Source organism: Myripristis murdjan, chromosome 24 (genome assembly GCF_902150065.1).
Source record: "Myripristis murdjan chromosome 24, fMyrMur1.1, whole genome shotgun sequence".
Lineage (NCBI taxonomy): Eukaryota > Metazoa > Chordata > Actinopteri > Holocentriformes > Holocentridae > Myripristis > Myripristis murdjan.
Window position 1 is genome coordinate 4,012,609 of NC_044003.1, and position 22,063 is coordinate 4,034,671.

The following is a 22,063-nucleotide window of genomic DNA, read 5'->3' on the forward strand; positions in this document are numbered from 1 at the left end:
CGTCGTGATACCGGTTATCCCTGATCACCGTGATCTTGATTAGTGTAGCCAGATAGGTCTGAGAAATCCAGGGAAAACTAAGCTTGCTTTGTGATACAGGCCTCAGATCACATATCAGATCCTCTGTTAAATGAAAGCACGTTTTATAATGTGAGACAGCTTTTTTCCATCTCATCTCATCTCATCATCTGCCGCTTATCCGGGGCCGGGTCGCGGGGGCAGCAGTCTAAGCAGAGACACCCAGACTTCCCTCTCCCCAGACACTTCCGCCAGCTCCTCAGGAGGAACACCAAGGTGTTCGCAGGCCAGCCGAGAGACATAGTCCCTCCAGTGTGTCCTGGGTCTTCCCTGGGGCCTCCTCCCAGTGGGGCATGACTGCGTCCAGGGGGCATCAGAAAACAGATGCCTAAGCCACCTCAACTGGTTCCTCTCGATGTGGAGGAGCAGCAGCTCTACTCCGAGCTCCTCCTGAGTGACCGAGCTCCTCATCCTATCTCACTATCTTGTCCTGTCGGTCATTACCCAAAGCTCATGACCATAGGTGAGGGTAGGAACGTAGACCGACTGGTAAATCGAGAGCTTTGCCTTTCGGCACAGCTCCTTTTTTACCACGACGGATCGGTACACCGACCGCATCACTGCGGAGGCTGCACCGATCCGCCTGTCAATCTCACACTCGGTCCTTCCCTCACTTGTGAACAAGACCCCGAGATACTTGAACTCCTCCACTTGAGGCAGGACTTCTCCACCAACCCGGAGAGGGCATGTCACCTTTTTCCGGTCGAGAACCATGGCTTCGGACTTGGAGGTGCTGATTCTCATCCCAGCCACTTCACACTCGGCTGCAAACCGCTCCAGTGCCTGCTGAAGGTCCTGCCTTGAAGGAGCCAACAGGACAACATCATCCACAAAAAGCAGCAATGAAATCCTGTGACTCCCAAACAGGACTCCCTCCGGCCCCCGGCTGTGCCTAGAAATTCTGTCCATAAAGATTATGAACAGAACCAGTGATAATGGGCAGCCCTGCCGGAGTCTAACATGCACTGGGAACAGGTCTGACTTATTGCTGGCAATGTGAACCAAGCTCCTGCTCCGGTCGCACAGGGACTGAACAGTCCTTAGCAAAGGGCCTCGGACCCCATACTCCCGGAGCACTCCCCACAGGGTACCACAAGGGACACAGTCGAATGCCTTCTCTAGATCCACAAAACACAAGTGAACTGGTTGGGAAAACTCCCATGAACCCTCGAGCACCCTCCAGAGGGTCCAGTGTTCCATGGCCGGGACGAAAACCAGATTGTTCCTCCTGAAACCAAGGTCCGACTATCGGCCGAATCCTCCTCTCCAGTACCCTGGTGAAGACCTTCCCGGGTAGGCTGAGAAGTGTGATCCCCCTGTAGTTGGAACACACTCTCCGGTCCCCCTTCTTAAAAAGAGGGACCACCACCCCGGTCTGCCACTCCAGAGGCACTGTCCCCAACCGCCACGTGATGTTGCAGAGGTGTGTCAGCCAAGACAGTCCCACAACATCCAGAGACTTGAGATACTCAGGGTGGATCTCATCCACCCCCGCCACTCTGCCACTGAGCTTACAAACCACCCCAGTGACCTCAGCTTGGGTGATGGACGAGTCCACCTCTGGGTTCTCAGCCTCTGCTTCCTCAACGGAAGATGTGACGATGGAATTGAGGAGACCCTCGAAGTATTCTTTCCACCGCCCGACAATATCCCCAGTCGAGGTCAGCAGTTCACCACCTGCACTGTAAATAGTGTCGGCAGAGTACTGTTTCCCCCTCCTAAGGTGCCAGACTGACTAAACCATCCCAAACCAACCAGTAAATCAAACTGTCAGTGGTTTACTCACTCTGATGTTTACATTCAACGTCCGCGAGATCTTTTTTTCTTCACCCCCTTTCTATGCTTTCTGGCACACTCGACTTGCGAGACCTCCTTACAAGTGAACGTCTCGCGACCCAGCTATACTAAATTACCCAGTGCACACTGGGTAATTTAGTATAGCCAAATCGCAAGGAGAGAAATAGAACAAGACAGGGTACTATGAGCTCATGAGAAGTCCCAGCACGCCATAAAAACTCCCGGTACACTACAGGCTAAAACTGAGAAGTGCTGGTACTCCGTACCGGTGCGTACCAGCCCACTTAAAGCACTGATCTAATCATAATTCTGTTCGAAGTGAACAAATGCACGTCACATTCCAGGCTGACTCAACTTCTTTTTAACTGACAAGATTATTCGGTTATTAGCAACACTACCTGAAATAGCCTACATATTGCCTTCAGCGTCTTCATGTAAATTCCAGCAACCCTGGCCCAACCCATTGGGTCGCAGTAAGTCTGAGTCAGGTATCCACAATCTGATATCAATAAAGAGAAAAAAGTAGGGCACTGAGATGCACGGCTTTTGCCACAAAGGAAGCTTGCCCTGCCCCCAGTAGTCATGAAGTGCTTCGAGAGGCTGGTCATGACCCTCCTCAAGGACTCCATCGACGTCACTGTGGACCCCCACCAATATGACTACAGAAAAAAAACACTCCACTGATGATGCCATTTCATTGGTGGTCCACACAGCCCTCACCCATCTGGAGAGCAGAAACTCCTACGTCCATCTGCTCTTCCTGGATTTCTCCTCAGCCTTCAACACCATCATCCCACAGACCCTGGTGCAGAAGCTCTCCTCCCTTGGACTGAGTCCCACATTGGGGAACTGGGTCCTGGACTTCCTGACCAACAGACCTCAGACTGTCAGGAACCACAGGGCTGTGTGTTGAGCCCCCTCCTGTTCACTCTGCTGACGTATGACTGCTCGGCGAGACACCCCAGCTGTCATATAGTTAAGTTTGCTGACAACACAGCAGTAGTGGAACGCATCACCAACGACGATGAGTCCAAATACAGAGAGGAGGTGGAACACCTGGTGCAGTGGTGCAGAGAGAACAACCTCTGCATCAATGTGAAAAAGACTAAGGAGATGGTGATGGATTTCAGAACGGACAAGCGTGCTCTCCCACACCTGCACATCGGAGGAGCAGCTGTGGAAGTGGTCTCCAGCTTCAGGTACCTGTTCGTGCACATATCCAGTGACCTCACCTGGAGTGCCAACACTTCCCGTCTGGTCAGGAAGGCCCACCAGCGTATTCTGCTCTTTTTATATTTTGCTTATTTATTAGGCTTCTTATACCGAGACCTGAGTCCTAATTTCGCACCATTAACATGTAAAGGTGAGCTGGTATGCCAATAAAATAAAAGTTCCTTGAATCCAGTACCTGGGCCCTTGACACTGTTGCAGAGGTTGATGGTGAGGTCATCGACGATGTCCAGGAGGACGGTGAAGTCGTTGACGTTGTACATGTGAATTTCGTCGGGGTCGGTGGCGATGGTCCTCAGCTCATTCTCGTCAGCGCTCTTCACACCTGTGAGAAAGAACATACCGTCAAAACCTAAGAACCAAAACAAAGGTAACGTGTCTGTAACCTTTCATGTTGCTGGCAAGGTCTATGGGAGTCATTAGCCTGGCTCCATCTAAGTGAAAAAATAAACCTTACAGCGACAATGAAGCTGTCTACAAGAGAACCGGAACAGTAACCACTGAAATAAGTCCGGTACCTATAAGTACCTTCAGTGATACACGGATCACTGTACTAGACAGCAGGATAAAAATGCTCAGCGGTTACCATTCCACCATCATCATCATCAACATCTCCTAAAACGACTCTAATTTAATTTTTTAAAAATCCAATAAGTTTTATTTCAAATTCATGATCCACTGTGTAAATCAGACAGCTTCAGAGGTTTATTTTTTCACTTTTGACGGAGCCAGGCTAACGACTCCCATAGAGTTCAAGTCTTTATGCTAAGTTAACAGGAAATGCTACATATACGATCTGAACCACTGGACATTCAGCAGTGAAAATGGGGTCCAGCATCTGGTCTCAGTCGGGGAACTCATCAAAATGGTATTTTGCCCAAAACAGAGTAATCCTTTAAATTCTTCCATTTACATTTCATTGATTAGATGGTACTCTTACACTGTGACTCAGAAAAACCTTCAAATAGGGGTGCTCCATCGCGGGTACCTCACGATTCGATTTGATTTTGATTATGGGAGCTTCGATTTTTCGATTATAGCGATTATAGTGATTGTCGATTCGATGCGATTATTGGTGCCACGATTCTTCGATTATTGTGATTTTTACAGCAATTTTCAATGCAAGACTTATTTTGTGTTAATCTTTGGCTAGCTTTGTAAATAGCCCATAAATTAACTCATGTCACTCTCAAAATAAAGATTTTTTGAACATTTGACTAGGAATTATTTTTCAAAGATACAAAATATTTTAAAATTTTCAAAGACACAAAATATTTTGACTATGTAATCTGGGAGTAACTCCCAACATTTAACCCAACATTGCCATGGAGCACAGCCAGTGAAAGAATTGTATAACCCAGTTCCATCATAACAAAGAGAAACTACAGCACTACAGTACACCATTGACTATAATTTCTGTACAGATAAGTACGACTCCCCTGGACCTATAAGACACTTTAGTAAGGTCATTAATTCACGTAAACAACAACATAATTATGTATCTCCATCAAATTTTATTAAATGGAAACATGTGCCATTTGTAAATGCAAAGTGACATTTTTACAAGGCAACAACAGCCTTAACTACAATCCCAAAGACAAAACTGCCTTAATCCAAGGCAAAACAGTGCAATCTTCAAAATAAAGTCAGCTTATTCAGTCCGGAATTCGCCATCATAAACCGCCATATTATTGCAAGGGAACAATAAAAACTGCATTCTTCAAAATCATATAATTCAACTTACTCAGTTTGGACAAGATAAAATACTGTATTGACCTGCATAAAAGACGACCCTGATTTTAAGACGACCACTCTTTTTCAAGACCCTTTTTTAGAAAAGTACTTTTTATATGGACAAAATCTTGTTTGAATAAAAAAGGCACCAGTCGGCATCAGGCAAGCCGTCCACGGCATCGGTCAGCATCAGGCGGGCCGGTCGCGGCACCGGGTCTACCGGATCTGACAGGTGAGCGGTGCACACATACTGCCATATAAACCTTTCATTAGAAATTAACTTTTGTTCATATGCGGCTGCAGCAGCACAACGGACAATGACACAGACAACATGGTTGGTTATTGACTGTGCAATGCGGCCATTCGCCATTTCGCACACTGAAACAGCGCTATGGAAAATAAAACTGTGGAGGTCAGAGGGGCAAACAGGTGGAGAAATTTACCTTCAACTCGGTTAAGTTCCATTTCCAACTCATGACCTTAACCTAACCTGAGCTAAACCAATTCAGCAGTCTAAACATGACCACAATGCGTGCTACCTAAATGGAATGCTAACCTAAACTTTCTTACTGACCTAAACTTGACTTCTAACTAACCTTTACTACACTGACAGAACTGTGTTCAGTTCATAGCAGAGAAACCAAGTCTTCAAAAGGAAAGGCAAAGAAATATTCTTCATGCCTACAACACATTCTGGTGCTCCTTTCACAAAGAGCTCAGGACTAGAGGAAACTCTCACCGATGGCGTAGAGCTCGATGCCCTGGTCTCTCAGCCTCTGGGAGCTGAGGACAATCTCGTCCTGGGACCTTCCATCGGTGATGAGGACACCGATTTTGTGAGAGTCTGGACGCATTCCCACGTTGGCTTTGAAGTTGTTCTGGAGGATGTAATTCAGAGCCATTCCTACATGACAAGGCAATAAGAAGGTATTACAAACCTTTCAAACAGTATGAAGAAGTGCTTCGACAATAGGATTCACAGTGGAGTGCCAAACCCAAAATGTGTGATAAATAAAAGTTCAGCGACCACAAAATATACCTGAACAGAACTGAATTTATTTCCACAAACTGTTCCAGCAGAGATACTGACCTGCTTGATTCTAAATCATAAAATGGTATTATGAATTGCAAATATAATGGCAATGGACAGCTTGTGAAATCGTGATGGGTAAGGTATCTCATTTGTAAGAGTAGAAACTTCATATCATAATTAATTTTCCTACCATGTGTGACGTGTGTTATGACATTTCTGTACTGCGCTTTAGTGAATTTTGACACATCGTCCCATCCTTCACCCATTTGGAACAAAGCAGACTCAAAACAAACGGTAAAAACTGTTTCCATTCCTTTGAATATTACTCATTTCCTATAGAGCTGAGCGTGTGGACGCTCAACGAGCTTGTCGGCCAAGACAAATTGGCCACGGCTAATTTTGTCACAGTTCGCCCCAGGACCTGTCCTCTCTAGTCAGTGAACTGGCTGTGCTGCTCCATGTGTTCCGTGCCAGGTTTTCCCTCTACCTTGTCTCCTGGTTGACTGACAGGCAACGCATCCAATCACCAGTGCTTGCCCTAGCACACCTGCCACCACTCAGCCAGGGTATTTAAGCCATGGCAGAAGCAACACTCATTACCAAGTTATTGCATCATTACCAAGCTGAAGTTTTGCTATTGTGGACTCTTGTTCTTGTGGACCTTTTGAATCAAGCCTGTTTTTGTTGGACTGAGATTTTGCCTCTAGCGATTTGGAACCTTTGCCTTGCTCTTGCCCTTCTGTTGCCAATCTTTGCCTGTTCATGTGAGTCTTATCAATTCCCACGGTACAGCTGCCTGAGCTTTCTGCCTGCCTCTGTACCGACCTCTCTGTCTGCCTTTTGACGTTTTGATTATCTGCCTGTAACCTGCCTGTGCCTCTGCTTTATCTGACTGCCTACCTGTGTACCAACTTCGGTGCCTGTTTTTTGACTATGGATTTTTGCCTCAACCCGTGCCTTGTGCTTGATGTTTCTGTTTTGACTGTCCTGTTGTCTGAGTGCTTTGTCCGACTACCCCCGCTTTAATAAACACCTTAACGATACTCCTTCTCCTGAGTCTGCTTTTGGGCCCACAGTCTCTACCTGGCCACATTGGCCCTAACAGATCTGGGTGGCCATGTTGGGAAGTTATTCCCAACATGGCCACATCCTGTCATCTGAGTTCATCGTGATGCCTTCAGGCTTCTAAACCTGGATTGTGGTAGTTATATTTTGGAGTGAAAATCACTACTTGTATTCGTGTAACTTAACATGCAATGCATCTCTGTATGCCCACTTATTTATTATTTTTTTCTGTTATTTAATTGTGCCACACTGCCAATTATGTGGACAGTAGTTTAAGTGCCAGTGAGCATCTTTTTAGTCCCTTGGTCTTTGTGGCCTTGGATATGTGCTGATCGGTTGTCTCTGACATATTGTGCTCCTGTCTGTTGTCTGCTGCTTGTTGTCATTGTTGTCGTTGTTGTTGTTTTTACGTTCAGGAACTGCTTGAACTGAACTGCCCCCTTGGGGACTAATAAAGTTGTCTGAATCTGAATCTGAAAAAATCCAGTCGAGCCCGTTGCAGCATCAACCAGGTGTGACCAGGTGTGGATCGGGGTGAAGGCCGATCAGCTCACCTGTCATGGTGTTTCCTCCTTTGTACGGCAGGTTGACGACGGCCTCCAGCAGGGAATCCCGAGTCGAATGGGCGTTGAGGTGCCACTCGGTTTTGGGGTCTCCGCTGTACTGAGCCAGACCTGCAGAGAGAACACAGCACATACTCAGCATTTCGAGCCTTCCTCTTCACTCAAAACTACCATGACAATAATAAAAATTTAACTTTTATCTTGCACTTAAAGGAAAAGCCACATTAACAAGAAACTGGCATTAATTAAGGAAAAGGTTTCTCTGTTGTTTCTACATTTCCACAAGAAACACGATTCTTGAGTGTAAAGTGCATGTAAATGCAGTGCAGGTAACAGTAACTGTAATATCACAGTAGTATACAACAACATAACAAGCATGAAAGACAATTTAATGATGTTCATTCATCCAACTGCACCACTGGTCAAACAGTAGATGTAACAGGAATAGTACTAGTGTTGACAGCTGTAGAGTTTGCAGTAATCAGTACTGTAGTGTTAGCATGATTGTTATTTACATAAACAGTAGCAGTAATAGTATTAGTGGTAGTATTTGGTAATATTACCGATCTGGACTCTGTCAGGGCCGATTTCGAAGACGCCGACTATGCGGGCAATGAAGGCCCGGATGGTTTTGAAGTTCAGACGGCCAATGCTCCACGAGCCGTCCACCAGCAGCACGATGTCGGCCTTGGCTGTGGTTTTACACTGGGCATCTGAAAGAGTCGAGGTGGGGGGTCAGTGAGAGGGCAGCCTGGTGCACCATGGACACCCGCACGAAATGAAGCGTCCACTTACTGCAGCAACACATTCAGTAATATATGAAGTTTTAAACAGGAGAGGAACGGAGGATTGTGTGCAGGAAGGTGTGAAAAGGTGACAAAGATCACACCCAGGGCTGCCAAAATCATTGGACTCCCCACCCCCATCCTCTCAGACCTCAACAGCACAGCCACTGTACGCAGAACACTTACAATCACGCAAGACCCCAGTCACCCCCTAAACCCATACTTTGTGCTGCTCCCATCTGGTCGCCGTTATAGGTCACTGACATGGAAAAGGGTCAAATTCAGCAGGAGCATAACAGAGCTAAACAAATCAATTGGTCACTAAATGTGTGTTTACTTTTGTTATATGTGGGTGATGTATTTATAATGCGTGTTGTATCTTGTGGAGGTTTTCTGTTTTTGTACAGGCTGGTGAAAACAAGTTTCCTGTAAAGGACAAATAAAGCTGAAGCTGAATCTGAAGGTGAAGTGTGAAAGGTGTAGAGGATTGTGGGTTATGCACACAGGAGAAAATCATATCAGTGTCACAAAGGGCAAAGAAAATACATTTAGTATACAACATCATCTTACACAACATTATATTAAGCAAATAGTTTACACAGTTTTGCTTTCGCAACACATCGTATAATAGCAGGATTAACTGTCTTCTCCTCAGGGCTTTTTTTCTTCTTCTTCTCTTCCAAGTCAAGTGCCTGCTGTGCATCCGCATGCGAGGCAGCCCTGCGGTTCCTGCCCGGCTGTTCCTGTTAGTCACATGCGACACAGTTTGGTCTGCAGCTCTAACGCAACAGTGATATTGATTCCACTTGACAACAAATAATTCAACATTCTGGTACTAATCGGGGTGGTATTTCATAGTCAGACCACTCCTCTGCTGTTCTCAGATGACTTGGATCAGGATGTGTCTGTGTGTCTGGTCTGCAGGCCTGCTTTGTGAGGCCGCTGGTAGAGTGCAGTGTGGTGGTGGTGGTGTCATCGGCTTTTACCCAAAGGATCGAGAGGTGGCGGTCAGGAGCATCGGAGAGGGTTGTCTTCTCCTCTCCTGCCAGGGGCATACTCTGCCCTCCGTCAAACATCCCAAACACTGCCACCGAGTACTTAGTTCCTGCCCTGGGGGAAAGAGGAAGTTACAAAGATCAGTCTTTCCTGTTCCGTATTCAAAGGCTTTCATTATGTCTGCTCTTGCAAAATGATTGGTAGCAGGTCATTTACAGCTGCACTATGAAAGAATTTTATGTACAAGTAAAGATGTCTCATAACCTACATCACAAAGTGGGGCCACAACAGAGAAGAGTGACCCACCCCCAAGTGTAGATTTGATTTATTTGAGCAAATAAAATTCTGGTCTTGGGCATGGCCACCAGCTGCACATTTGAACCTGAACCTGTCTCTTATATGGCAGTGAGTGAAAGCGACATTGAGAGTAAACTGGGTTTTAGGCGGGGAAAACGGTTCACCCAAACCACAGTTCGTTTCAAACTTCGGTTTTTGAATCAAAGTTCGGTTCAAACCTCGGTTTTCAACAACTGCTCAAGAAACGATTTGAAAACTTCTAGAAAAAATGTCTGATTTATGATTTTATTAACAAAATGTTGCATTGCAATAAAGAGCATGAACATTACTATAACACTTTTCTTACCGCTCTTCTCTGATACAGCTGCCTGTAGTATTTCCGACAGATGTTCACTTGTGTGACTTTCATACCCACCGCGTGTCTGAAGAACTGGGTTTTTAATGACCCAGTTGTCAGTGATATAATGTCCAACCATGTGTAGTTAATGCAGTGAACTCGCTGCTTCAGTCCTCTTGTAGTTTAGCCTTCACGTCTTCATAAAGTTTAGGCAACACATTTTGGCTGAAATGTGGTCGACTGGGCACGTCATGTCGCTGTTCCAGGACACTTAGCAAATGTCTGAATTAAGCATTATTGTAATAATGTATGTAATAGTGCGATTATACAACTATTACTAACAAAATAAAATGTATAATCAAAATGTATTCACATTGTGGGCACTTTTACAAAGGAGCGTTTGAAAGCATCCTGACTGCAAACATCACAAACTGGCATGGGATGTGGACGGCCCAGAACAGGAAGACTCTGCAACGAGTGATTAAAACTGCCCAAAACATCATTGGCACCCATCTACCAAGCCTCAGTGATATCGGGGAGGTGAGGTGCCTGCGCAGAGCCAAAAGGATCCTAAAAGACAACACCCATCCCAGCCACAGCCTGTTCACCCCGCTGCCGTCAGGCAAAAGATACAGAAGTATCTGCTGCCTACCACCACACTACAGAGCAGCTTCTTCCCTCAGGCTGTGAGACTACTAAATGCACCATCTGAACTCCACCAAGTTTAATAATTCTATTTTATTTTATTTTAATTTTTATTACACAATCAGTTAATCAATCAAGAGGGAACCACATTTTTCATTATACAACCTGTTGTATAATGACCAATAATCTTCCTTGTATCCTTGTATTTCGCTCTCATAATATACAAGTTTTTTGCTAGTATTCTCTCCGTTTCAGTGGAAATACATGATATCTGACGTTAACTAGTCCTTGTCAGCCACCCAGCTTGAGCTTATCATGTTTTCTAGACATCGTGATTTCCCCAAACTGAATAAATACCTCACATAGCAACACAAAACTGCTTTGCTAGCTCAATCATGTTGTAACTAGAATATCCGCTGGAAAAACATAATTTTTTCATGGACTAATAGTTATACTTCTGCCGACTTCCCGGTCATTTTTAAGCTAACAGGTGCCGTGACAGCGACTCAGCAGCACATTTGATCTTTATCTACAACCAACTTATATGAAGTTATATTTAAATACAGGCTACTGCTTTCCAGTGTCGGCGCCACAACAAACATCTGTCTTTTAATAAACTCACCGGCAGACGTTTCATTCCAGCTGGGGCTGTGTCCCTCCAAGCTAACGTTAGCTCCTGTTAATGAGGCTGAGCAGCAGCAGTTGAAGTGTCTGTCCGGTGTTTGTCAGCTCGGCTTGGAGACATTTGACGGCCCAAGACGGTGACCGGGCCGGACCGGCTTCATTTCCTCACCTCTCCTGCTGATCCAGCTCTTCACTCGTCACTCTCGCGTATCTCTCCTTTTTCTCTTCTGTCTTGTCTTCCTCGTTCAGCCGTTTATCCAAACTCAGGTCGCCAAATAAATTAAAATCGACACCCAAACGGTCCGTTATGCAGGCGAACAAAGCTGACAGCGGCTTTTGAATCGGGTTTCAGTGAAACGTTTCTCGTTGCCATGGAAACCACACAGACTCGGGCAATGAGATGTAGGCGGAGTAATATTTTCAGTGATGAGGTCTTTAAGCACGAGAGGATGTGCTTGACCGTTATTATTGTCTCGACGGTGATGCGGCCGTTTGATAATGTCCATCCTCACTGATATTAACAGTGAAGCCAAAGTGAACCGAGGCTCGGGAAAACGGAATGAGTTTCTAAACCGAAATCCTTTGGACAGAGGTTTTCCGGTTCGGTCCAAAACCGATACACCCCTATTAATTATGTTGCTTAATGCTTATTACTCATTCCCCCCAACACAATTGGGCCTTTCTTTCCAACTTCCTCTAAGATGGGAGCAACGTTAACTGACAGCTGAATGCTTAAGTTAGACCTGTTTCTGAAACAAGTTGCTAATGAAGTCTCAGTAACATTGTCCTTATAAATAACCACTAATGAGCTAACGTTAGCTCGCAAATAAGTAACTGTAAGTAACCTTGTGTTTATGCCATTTTAAATGAACTATTTCATTACATCACATCATTACCTCGGTCCCTTTCACGCTTCTCCTCTTCTTTTCTTCTAAGGATACAGAGCCGCAGAGAGATGCAGGCAGAAATTAAATGATTTCATTGTTATTTAAAGACTTATGGCTATATGTGCTGTTGTTGTTTTGTCGCGTGTTCTTGTCTAATTTTTCAAAGAGAAGTGTTTTTACAGAACTTTTTTATTCTGAGGTCTTTACTCTGAGAGAATATCCAGAGGCGCAGAGGAGCAGATTTTATCTGCCTAACCTCTAAAACCTCTGGAAAATATTGTGAAATTCATATTTTGTCTTTCTGTTCCATCAGGAAAAGGACGTAGGGAGGAAACTTGGCCACCTGCCGTCTGATTTTTTTTTTCTTTTCTTTTCCATTGTTTTTCTTGTTTGAAACTGGACAGTCTGCGGCTCTTGTGATTTTGTCAGTGGGTAGATTTTGAGCAAAGGTGCCTCCTGGTGTTAGAAAGATCAAACTACACCTGTCTGAGTTAAGGCTGCCCTACTTAACTGCTTTTCCACTCTATGAACCTGTTTGGGATTCAGTGCAGGCAAAAACTGTCTAAACCCAATTTACCCATATTTTATATGTGGAATAGAATTTTACAGCTGTCATAAGTCTTGATCACACCATATATCATAATTAGGGGCTGACATTAAGCTCTACAACTAAAACAATGGACTTTTTCATATGTAAAAACACAAAAATTATGCTTTTCTGAGTTTAATGGTGTAAACTATGACGACCCGTGGATGATCATCATCCATTTGTGGTCAGAGTTTACCCACTTTTTAATATTCCACTACATCACTGCACTGTCCAAGTTATTCAAGCCTTGGTGCACCGACACAGTCTGTGCTGGCCTGCGATCAATTCAAGCCAAATAGGCTATACTTGAGGGGTGGGGAACAACAAGACCCGTTTTCTAATAGCAATATCTAATGGAATCTGACAGAAAATTTAATTGCTAGGAATTAATTGGTCAAGGAAAAGTTCTGACAAATCAGTCTGTAGGCTAATCATGAAAAGTCACAGAAGTATGAATGAAACAAATCAATTCACAAATACACACATAATTTTACATGATGTGACTTTATTCACAGCAGCTGAACATTTTCAAGCAGTCTAAGATCTGAGAGAGGAGTTGATGGCAGGAGTGTTTGGTAAGAGGAGGTGCAGGAGGAAGAGGAGCAGGAGAAGGAGGAGGAGAGCGGCTTTACCTGTTGTCTGGGCCTGAGAGGACAGCAGCGCTGCGAGAAGGGCCGCCGCCGCCAGAGACAGCCTGCTCTTCATCTTCGCTCCCTGGCCCAGCAGCACCTGAATGAATCTGCGAGAAAGGAAGAGTCGCTTTAGGCTGAGAGCTCAGCAGCTGGACGTTCCGGCCCGCTTCAGGCGCTTCACCTTGACCCGGGTTTGGGAGAAACCGCAGCAGACACACACTACGTGCACATGGACGTGAGACAGCCGCCTCACATGAATCTAAAAAGCACTCGACGCTGTCTGGCCCGTTAAGAGTCTCCAGAAAATGCAGCTGACACTAAATTAACCAACCGGGGTTTGCGCGCCTCCTGCTGCATCAAAAATGCGCCCCAACTAAGCAGAGACTTATCCGGTGACAGACATCATGCGCTTACTCGGGCAAAGGCATCAGAACCTAAAAATGAACTCCAAGTAATACACAATAAAGACAATTTAATAGCATGGAAAACCTGCTAATATAGGCGAGCCATAAAAAATGCGCGCTCTCTCACTACGTGATATTCCAATGTAGGTCTTCCATAAAGAATAAAGCCTGGTCTACCACTGTAAAAATCTGATGCAGTTTCATATTTCTCTATTGATAAGATGGCAACATGAACAGACAGCAGCCCTTTCCAGTTTAGAGTAACCGAGCACCAAATGCGCCGTGCGTAATTACGCACAGCAATGCCAAGAATGGACCTCAGTTTTATGCTGTTATCCGGATAAAAACGAAGTTAAAATCAGATTATCTGAAATAGGAAACTATCTGAAATACCACTGCAACTCAGTATAATATCACATACCATAAAATCAATTCAACTGACAATCTGCGAAATACTAAAAATAAATAAATAAATAAATAAATAAAAAATAAAAAATAAAACGTTATTCATGCATCACTGACCTACGGAGGTTTTCAGTATTCTCTGGTTTGATTCAAAAAATGGAAAAAGTTGAAGCCTTTGTTGTAGACACCCCGACTGTGAAATGATGGAGAGTGAGATGGTCCAGTGGAAAAGTCGGAGAGCTCAGTGGCTTGAGTTCCCAGACGCGTCGGCCTGCCTCTTTTCAAGTGGGAACACTCCACACAATTTGCTACTTAATAGGGGGCTGCTCCCAGCGCTCCCTGCACCGTCGTAAGCTCTTACGACATCCAGCGAGGCCAAATGATGTGCAACCTCTAAAAGTGCGAGGAGACACACTCCCACACACACTTACATAGTTTTCTGCATTCCTTTCTGGTGATGACGGGCTTCTGTGCGTCTCAGCCACAGGAGGACTGCAGCGCAGATCTGCTTTCGGGTAGCAGGGGATGTGTGGAGGGCCCGCTGGGAAAATCAAGTAGTACACAAGACCCAGTCGGCCCGTGCCATTTAATGCAGACTACCCATGTGTTCACGGTATTTGATAGAATTTCAAATCAGCATTCGCGTAAATCAGATGAGACTAGAGCCATTCAGCTTTTCAACAGTCGAATGAAACACTGCACGCTTGTCCATGTTGATAAGTGTTGATTTTTCGCTGAAAATTAATTTCTAACTTCGGAAACTGTTGACTGGAGGGCTGTAGAGGTGGCTCTGGGCTGCTGATCAAAACTGTCAAAAGTTTTTTTTTTTTCTTCTTCTTCTTTAAACTGACTGTGGTGGTTGTGCAGTGACAGAAACACTGTCTCAGAGCTGATTCATGCACTGAGTTAAATTACCGCTGACGATTTTTCTGTAAGAATATGTTATAATATGTATATGAATATGTAAGAAGCTGTACTTGTCATACCTGACATTTGCCATAAAACACGAGTGTTCATTTGCATTAAATCTGTTTGAATGTTATATGGATATGAGACATGTACCAAGGCAGCATTGCTTCAGTTACACGTGGTTATTATCATTTAAATGTACTACTTGCACGTGTTCGAAATAAAGCCTTCATTCATTCATTCATTCATTCATTCAATCCGACTCAACAGTTCATTCTGTGTGGCGCTTCTTGGCGGTTTCAGCTGATTTCTTTGGAAACGCCGCCCTCTAGTGGTGTAAACCTCGACGTGCAGGCTGGAGAGTCGCTGCTGCTTTCTGTGAGATGCGGGTTTCTCATTATTGCAACGAGCGACCATTTCAACTCTTTAAAAGGCTTCTGCAGTCGATCAGAGCCTCAAGAGATCCATCTTCGCTCTCCACACACCGTGACGCGTCAGGCTGCTCCAAAGTGTTTCTCTCAGTTGTGAACAACAATTTGTCATTTGGTTAAGTGTGTCATTCACATAAAAAAATGTGACTTGCTGAAAATTTATCGTAAAAGAATGAATGTGATGATTTGTCTGATAGTTGAGGACATTATGGTTTCAGACAACTGGAGCTTTATTGTTTTTTTTTTGTTGTTTTTTTTTTTGTTTTTTTGTCTTGTCTTGTTTTGTTTTGTTTTTTAAAAAAGGAAATCCCTTTCACAGCCACGGGATAATCCAGATATTGTATGGATTATATATAAATATAAATATCAGGCATGTGGCATTACAAGGCTGTTATTGCCTCAGATGCGTGACTCCACACACTCTGGACAGGGGGAACGCACCTCTCACGTCGCTGCACGACTGCAGGTTTGATCAGCAGATTGCTTTGGACTTTCTCCCCAGGGGGACGTTTAGTGAAATTGAGCAGCTAAACACATGATTTCCAACCAATTTGGCATAAAAACATGCCGTGATAAATCACGGAGCAAGATTTTAATTAATACTAAAAGGTACCGAATTGCCTAATAATCCAAATGACACGTTATTACACGTTAAAGGAAAACCGGCCTCGTTACTCCAACACATAGGCTAAATACCCACTTTCCTTTCTTATATTAAATATGTAACGACATCGTTCTTGATTTTCAATACACTGTACTGGAAACACACACACACACACACACACACACACACACACACACACACACACACACACACACAGATAGAGAGAGAGAGAGAGAGAAATTTCTCTAATATCAGTATTGTCAAGTATGAAACGACACTAATCTATACATTTATATATATGTAATAATACTATATCATATTGTCTAATAATAGCCTACTATGTAAAGCTACAATGGACAGTTGAAACATGGACTGATGGCCTGATGGTGCCTCCCACCAGCTGTAGGACTGCCTCCGGAGAACCAACTGGCATATTTTTGAACATGAGGACCTGGAGGACCACACGGCATATTTCATTTCATTTCATTTCATTTCATTTGTTTATTGCTCATCATGGAAACAATGGTTCATAATCAGTCAGTCACAATTTCGTGTCCATGATGGATTTCAAGCCAGTAACTTATCTGATTAACTGTTGCTGCTGTTTTGTTTCTCCTACTTGGCACGTTTCTTATGCTGAAATTCAATGACTAATATGGAAACATAATTTCTTGGGCATGTGTAACTATTAATTGTAGTGCTTTTATGTTAATAACGCATAATCACAACTAGGTGCTAATACATGTTTTGTTGAAACACCACTGATGCAAGTAGTAGTATGTAGGGCGTGCAGCAGTTGTTTGTCCTCTGCTCAAGAGAGATTGAATGGGCTTGCATTAATAAGAATCAATCGCGAGGTGTCTAGGCAGGTAGCATCTGACGATACTATTGGTGCCTTTGCTGCAAAGAAGTCCAGTCGTGTTCAGTTTTAGCTGAGATGCTTGAAAGAGTGAACTACTTGAACGATTGTAGAAAACAAGTAGGCCTATTTATTACTGTAAAACATTTTTTACTTGAAAGATTGAAATAACTGAAAGATTCTTGTTGTTATTACACTGTTGTGATGTTCCAGATAAGTATTTCTTACGAGAAACCCTTTTTTACTTGAAAGATTTTTCTTATGACACTGTTTTGATGTTCAAGTTAAGTATTTATTACTTTATTACTTTATTTGTTTATTTATTTTATTTTATTTTATTTTTGAATTATTATGTTGGTATTAAACAGCTGTTATGTTTCAGACGGTTGGTGGCACTCAATAGTGTGGGAGACCAGTGTGAGAGAATTAGTAGATAGGCCTAGGCTATATTTTCCCCGGGTGGTTTCCAGATAACTTGTGTGTTGTGCGCAATAACGCACAAACCGGCTTGTGGCATTCCCGATTTCTTGTTCGAAACGTGGTGACTCAGCTTTTTGTATAAACCTTTTCGAGTGCGTGACATCAGCCGATGTTGTGTGCGCTTCCTCAGAAGCGAGCAGACGGGAGGTGGGTGGGGCACTAACCCTCACCACTTCAGTGCTTTCTCATGTGCGCTGTCACCACTCCGTGTTAGTGAGCCCGCGGTGAAGCTTCCGGTCCCTGAGGAGATCTCCACATTTCCCTTATGGCACATGGGCTCAACACCTCAGATCACGCCAGATGTCATGACAGAGACACGGTGGAGTCCGGTCAGCCCATCATGTCCGCGGTCATGTTCTCCGCCGGCGTTGCGGGCAACATCATCGCTGTGGTGCTGCTGGAGATGCGGCGCAGGAGGAGAAGCGCATCCTTGTTCCGGGTCTTGGTGACGGCGCTGCTGGTGACGGACCTGCTGGGCACGGTGTCCGTCAGCCCGGTCGTGCTGTCCTCCTACGCCCTGAACAGGACTCTGGTGGCCATGAGCGACGGCGGGAAGGTGTGCTCCTACTTTGGCTTCAGCATGACCTTCCTGAGCCTCTCCACGCTGGCCATCCTGTGCGCCATGGCGCTGGAGAGGAGCCTCTCCATCGGTTACCCTTACTTTTACGAGCGGCACCTGAGCAAACGCTGCGGATACGTCACCGTCGCGCTCATCTACCTGGCCTGCGTGCTCTTCTGCGTCGCGCCTTTCATGGGTTTTGGAGCGTACATGCAGTACTGCCCCGGGACCTGGTGCTTCATGGACATGAGCCCAGAGGAAAAAAGGCATAAAGTTTACTCAGGCTTTTACGCGTCCTTCATCCTCATCATGATCACGGGCACCGTGGCGTGCAACGTGTCTGCCATTTACTTCTTGGTGTTGATGCGCATGAGGCGCAAGGCGCACCGGGTAGGCAGGTTCGCGCACTCAGGGGGCCGCCACAGATCTCTGAGCATGACGGAGGAAGTGGGGCATCTTCTGCTGCTGGTTTTCATCACCGTGGCCTTCATCTTCTGCTCCTTCCCCCTGGTGGTAAGAGCTTTGGGTTTCATACAAACAAGCAGAGGTGGAAAGGAACAAAATGTCAGTTTTCCATTCAGTCAGAATTTCTATTTTTCCTGCACTGCATGTAGCTGCAGTTCCTAGTTAATTTGCAGAAGAAGCTTCTCCAAGCAAAACATCAGATGTGCTGCATGTTAGAGTGTAAACTAACCAACATGAAAATACTTGTTGCAAGTTAATGCATCAATAATTTAACTCTGAAATGAATCGTTCCTCACAGTCACTACTTTTACTTTCACACTGAACTTCACTTCACTGACACAGTAGCTATATTAAAATACGATAATAAAATTTTCTAATATTTTTTTGCATTATTTCGGAGGAAACCACTGTAGGTGCCACCCTTCATTCATAAATAAATAGCTACATAAACAAATATTAATAAAATTCATATAACAGCCAATATATAAATGAATATCATAAGTGAGAAATATGACTATAAAGAACCACAGACAAACTATAAATCCCTAGAAACAGAAACACTAGAAAAACAGAATTGTTTTAGTGATATTACAAGAGATAAAAGTAACAGATACAATAGTGAATAAGCTCAGTGATAAGACAGACACCAGCACCAGGTCTGTCTTTCTGTGTCTTTGCTTTTCATTATGAGGCTGTGCATTATAAACATGATGTGTTCGACTTTTGGCAAGCAGAAGTGACACCAGGCAAAACCTCCAGCTGTCCTCAGACTAAGACTTCTTTATCATCCAGTTCAGAGCCACTTCTGTAACCTTACCATAGACCATAGAAGCTCTGAAGAACAATTACTATTCTCTTGCAGTGACAACATTATTGAATTTATCTAGACCCATATTAGGCAGTGACTCAAAATGTCAGTGAGAAATTGAAATATGGCCAAATTGCAGGAGCTGTAGTTCTCTGATCATGTGTGGGAAAATAACATTCTAAGAAAAGATGCTCTGGTCTATACAAACCATATTCTCCAGACATAAGAAAACATGTTTATTTGATACAGACTCCAAAAATCACTTATTCATTTTAATAGTTTTTGCACTGATAATAATAATAGTAATAATAATAATAATAAATGCAACTGGGAATCATAAAACAATAATAGTGTCTTTCTCTTTTCCAAATACGCTGAAGGACCTTTATGATTTATAATTTTATGACATCAATGAATTGACCTGCACCCACATCACTCTCATCTTTTTCAGTTCTTTCTTCTCTTCTAGCTTGGTCGTCTTATATTTAGACATTATTCACACACACAGGCTGGTTTCAGCCGCTGACGTCATGTGGGAGATTTTGATGCAACCTCATAGATTCTGTCTCTGTCAGAGCTTGTCTTCTCTGCAAAAACTTTCCATCTGACAGAGTCATCAAGTCAGTCATCAAGTCTCAGCTTCAGTGATAACATCTTGTTTTATGTCAAACATGATGTCAGTCTATGACCCTGTTCCCACCTGGTTTTAACCTCCGTCCTGCGTGACCCTATCAGCAGCTGGCAGCTCTCAGTTCAGGTGTGAACAGCAGCTGTGTGTCCTCAGCGTGTCTTGTGTAAACAGACAGGTGAACCAGGACGGATTGGCGGACCGCCCACTCACCTGCCGTCCTCTGTCCTCTGGTCCAGCCCGACGCCCCGACAGCGGCCAGACCGTCACTTTTCCAAAAGAAAAAAGTGCAAGTTGGCTATAAAGCAGCTGGTCAATGAAGAAAAACACAAACTGTCCACCTGCAGGGGGCGCTACAGGGGAGCTTAGCTGCCCTTATGAAGACAGAAGCTTCCCTAAAAACATGACGCAAGACATTTTTTGGGGGGTCTCTTAAATATGTATTGACAATATGCAGGGTTTAGTCCTTAATATAAAAATTCAGAGGCTACCCCCTTTCTTAAATTTTGTGTCTCGTGGCAGTTAAACACATTCTTTCTAACTCTAGACGCGATAGAGTTACCACAGGAATACTACAGGAATATTACAGGCAGCAGGATGAATGTGTGCTCTTTTCATAATCATCTGGGTTTAGTTTCCTTTTTTTTTTTAAACCATGTCTGTCATTTCTGACTCACATCAGAGCCATTTTTTTTTTTACTTATTTATGTATTTTGTGTTGAAGGAGGACTAGCAAAGTAAGAATTTCATTGTGTGGTGTTACTATCTGTTTTATTGTGCAGATGACAATACATGTCTCTCTCTCTCCACTATAAAAACCACCTGCAAATGTAAATGATTTGTGTTTATTTGCATTTAGAGCAGTAAAGTGATATCTGGTCACAGGTGGGCGGGTGAGACGCAGGTGAATGCCAGGTGTGAACAGACAGACTAACACCTGTCCACTTGTGATGGAATCACCAAAGACACAGTTTAAAACCAGGTGGAGACAGGGCCATTGTGAATCATTTGCTTGATCCTTGTGGGCTAATCTGCTTTATTCTGCCTTACGTCAACATACCTATACTTGTTCCCAGAAACAATCCTGCAAAAGTGAAACTTCTTTGGGAAACAAGTGGGATTATCTCATCACTCTGGCAGGTTTTTTCAGTTGATTGAAAAAAAAAACAACAAGATTTTAACACTGAAGATGAAACTAAATGACGTGTTAAGATGGAGATTTTTCAGTGATATTCAGTTATCATGACAATGTGCACTGTTTTGCTGATATTAATCTTTCTTGTTGTTTTTCTTTGTGTCTCTGTTGATGTTCACCCCTCCAGCTGCGAGTGTACATCAACTTTATGGGCAGGACGGACGAAAGCCATGCCGCCGACCTGAACGCTCTCCGCATGCTGTCTTTCAACTCCATCATCGACCCCTGGCTCTTCATCTTCCTCAGCCCCTCAGTGCTGAGGATCATCTGGAGGAAATTATGCAGAGAACAAAGATCAGTGCCTGACCGGAGAAAGACTCTTGCTGTTCAGTCGACATTGGCCTCAGGAGTGCCTTGCTGTCAAGCTGCGGAGCTCCAGAGCCGGGAATCAACAGCGATATAAAAGAGTGGAATTCAATATGCCGATGAAGCTATTTTTTATGTTCATTAGTGTGCAAGGGTAAAATTGTTTTGCAGGGAAGAAAAAACATGTAGATATCACAAAAGTATCCTAAAATCCATAAAAAATGCTTAGGGATGGGACGATACACCCCCATTCAATATACTGCACAACAAAAATGGGAAAGTACGTATCGCCGGGTGGAGAAATGAGACGTGTTATCAGCCGTGTTTTATTCTGCTGTAGTAATTAATCACAAACGAGATGGCTCATCTATCAGAATCTGACAGAATCTCCATGCAAATTATTTCCGGATCCCTACAGGCCTACAGGAACCACTGTGTCACTCACTGACTTACCGACTTACTTTTTTCAGAAATAAGATTACTAGGGATGGTGCAGAACTCACAGAACAGCAGTTCCTCTGTTTCCTTTAGGCAGCACAAGATGCCTCTCCAGGACTCCACTGCTGCAAACATCTCAGCAAGTCAGTTCACACAGAGGTCAGCCCGGGACAACGGCAGCAATACATACTAAACTTGCCGTTGATTCAACCATCCTGCCATTTTGATTTGATTGGGACGGTCTGTTCTACTCGATTCAAGTTCTGTGGCAGAATGAACC

At 44.0% G+C, this 22,063-nt stretch overlaps 2 protein-coding genes across 2 annotated transcripts in view; one reads left to right on the forward strand and one right to left on the reverse strand.

The window, feature by feature from the left end:
- Positions 1-13,365, reverse strand: part of LOC115356585 (collagen alpha-1(XII) chain-like) — a 39,124-nt gene extending 25,759 nt beyond the window's left edge. The window contains exons 1-5 of the mRNA XM_030047803.1: positions 13,293-13,365; positions 8,064-8,213; positions 7,492-7,611; positions 5,579-5,743; positions 3,284-3,430 (exon numbers count right to left, since the gene is read on the reverse strand). Of these exons, the coding sequence (XP_029903663.1) occupies positions 3,284-3,430; positions 5,579-5,743; positions 7,492-7,611; positions 8,064-8,213; positions 13,293-13,365 (655 nt within the window). The remainder of the gene's footprint in view (positions 1-3,283; positions 3,431-5,578; positions 5,744-7,491; positions 7,612-8,063; positions 8,214-13,292) is intronic.
- A 4,284-nt stretch (positions 13,366-17,649) lies between these two features.
- Positions 17,650-21,442, forward strand: LOC115356587 (prostaglandin E2 receptor EP2 subtype-like). The gene is made up of 2 exons (XM_030047804.1): positions 17,650-18,456; positions 21,167-21,442. The coding sequence occupies exons 1-2, from the start codon at positions 17,650-17,652 to the stop codon at positions 21,440-21,442; spliced, it is 1,083 nt and encodes a 360-aa protein (XP_029903664.1).
- The last annotated feature ends 621 nt before the right edge of the window (positions 21,443-22,063 follow it).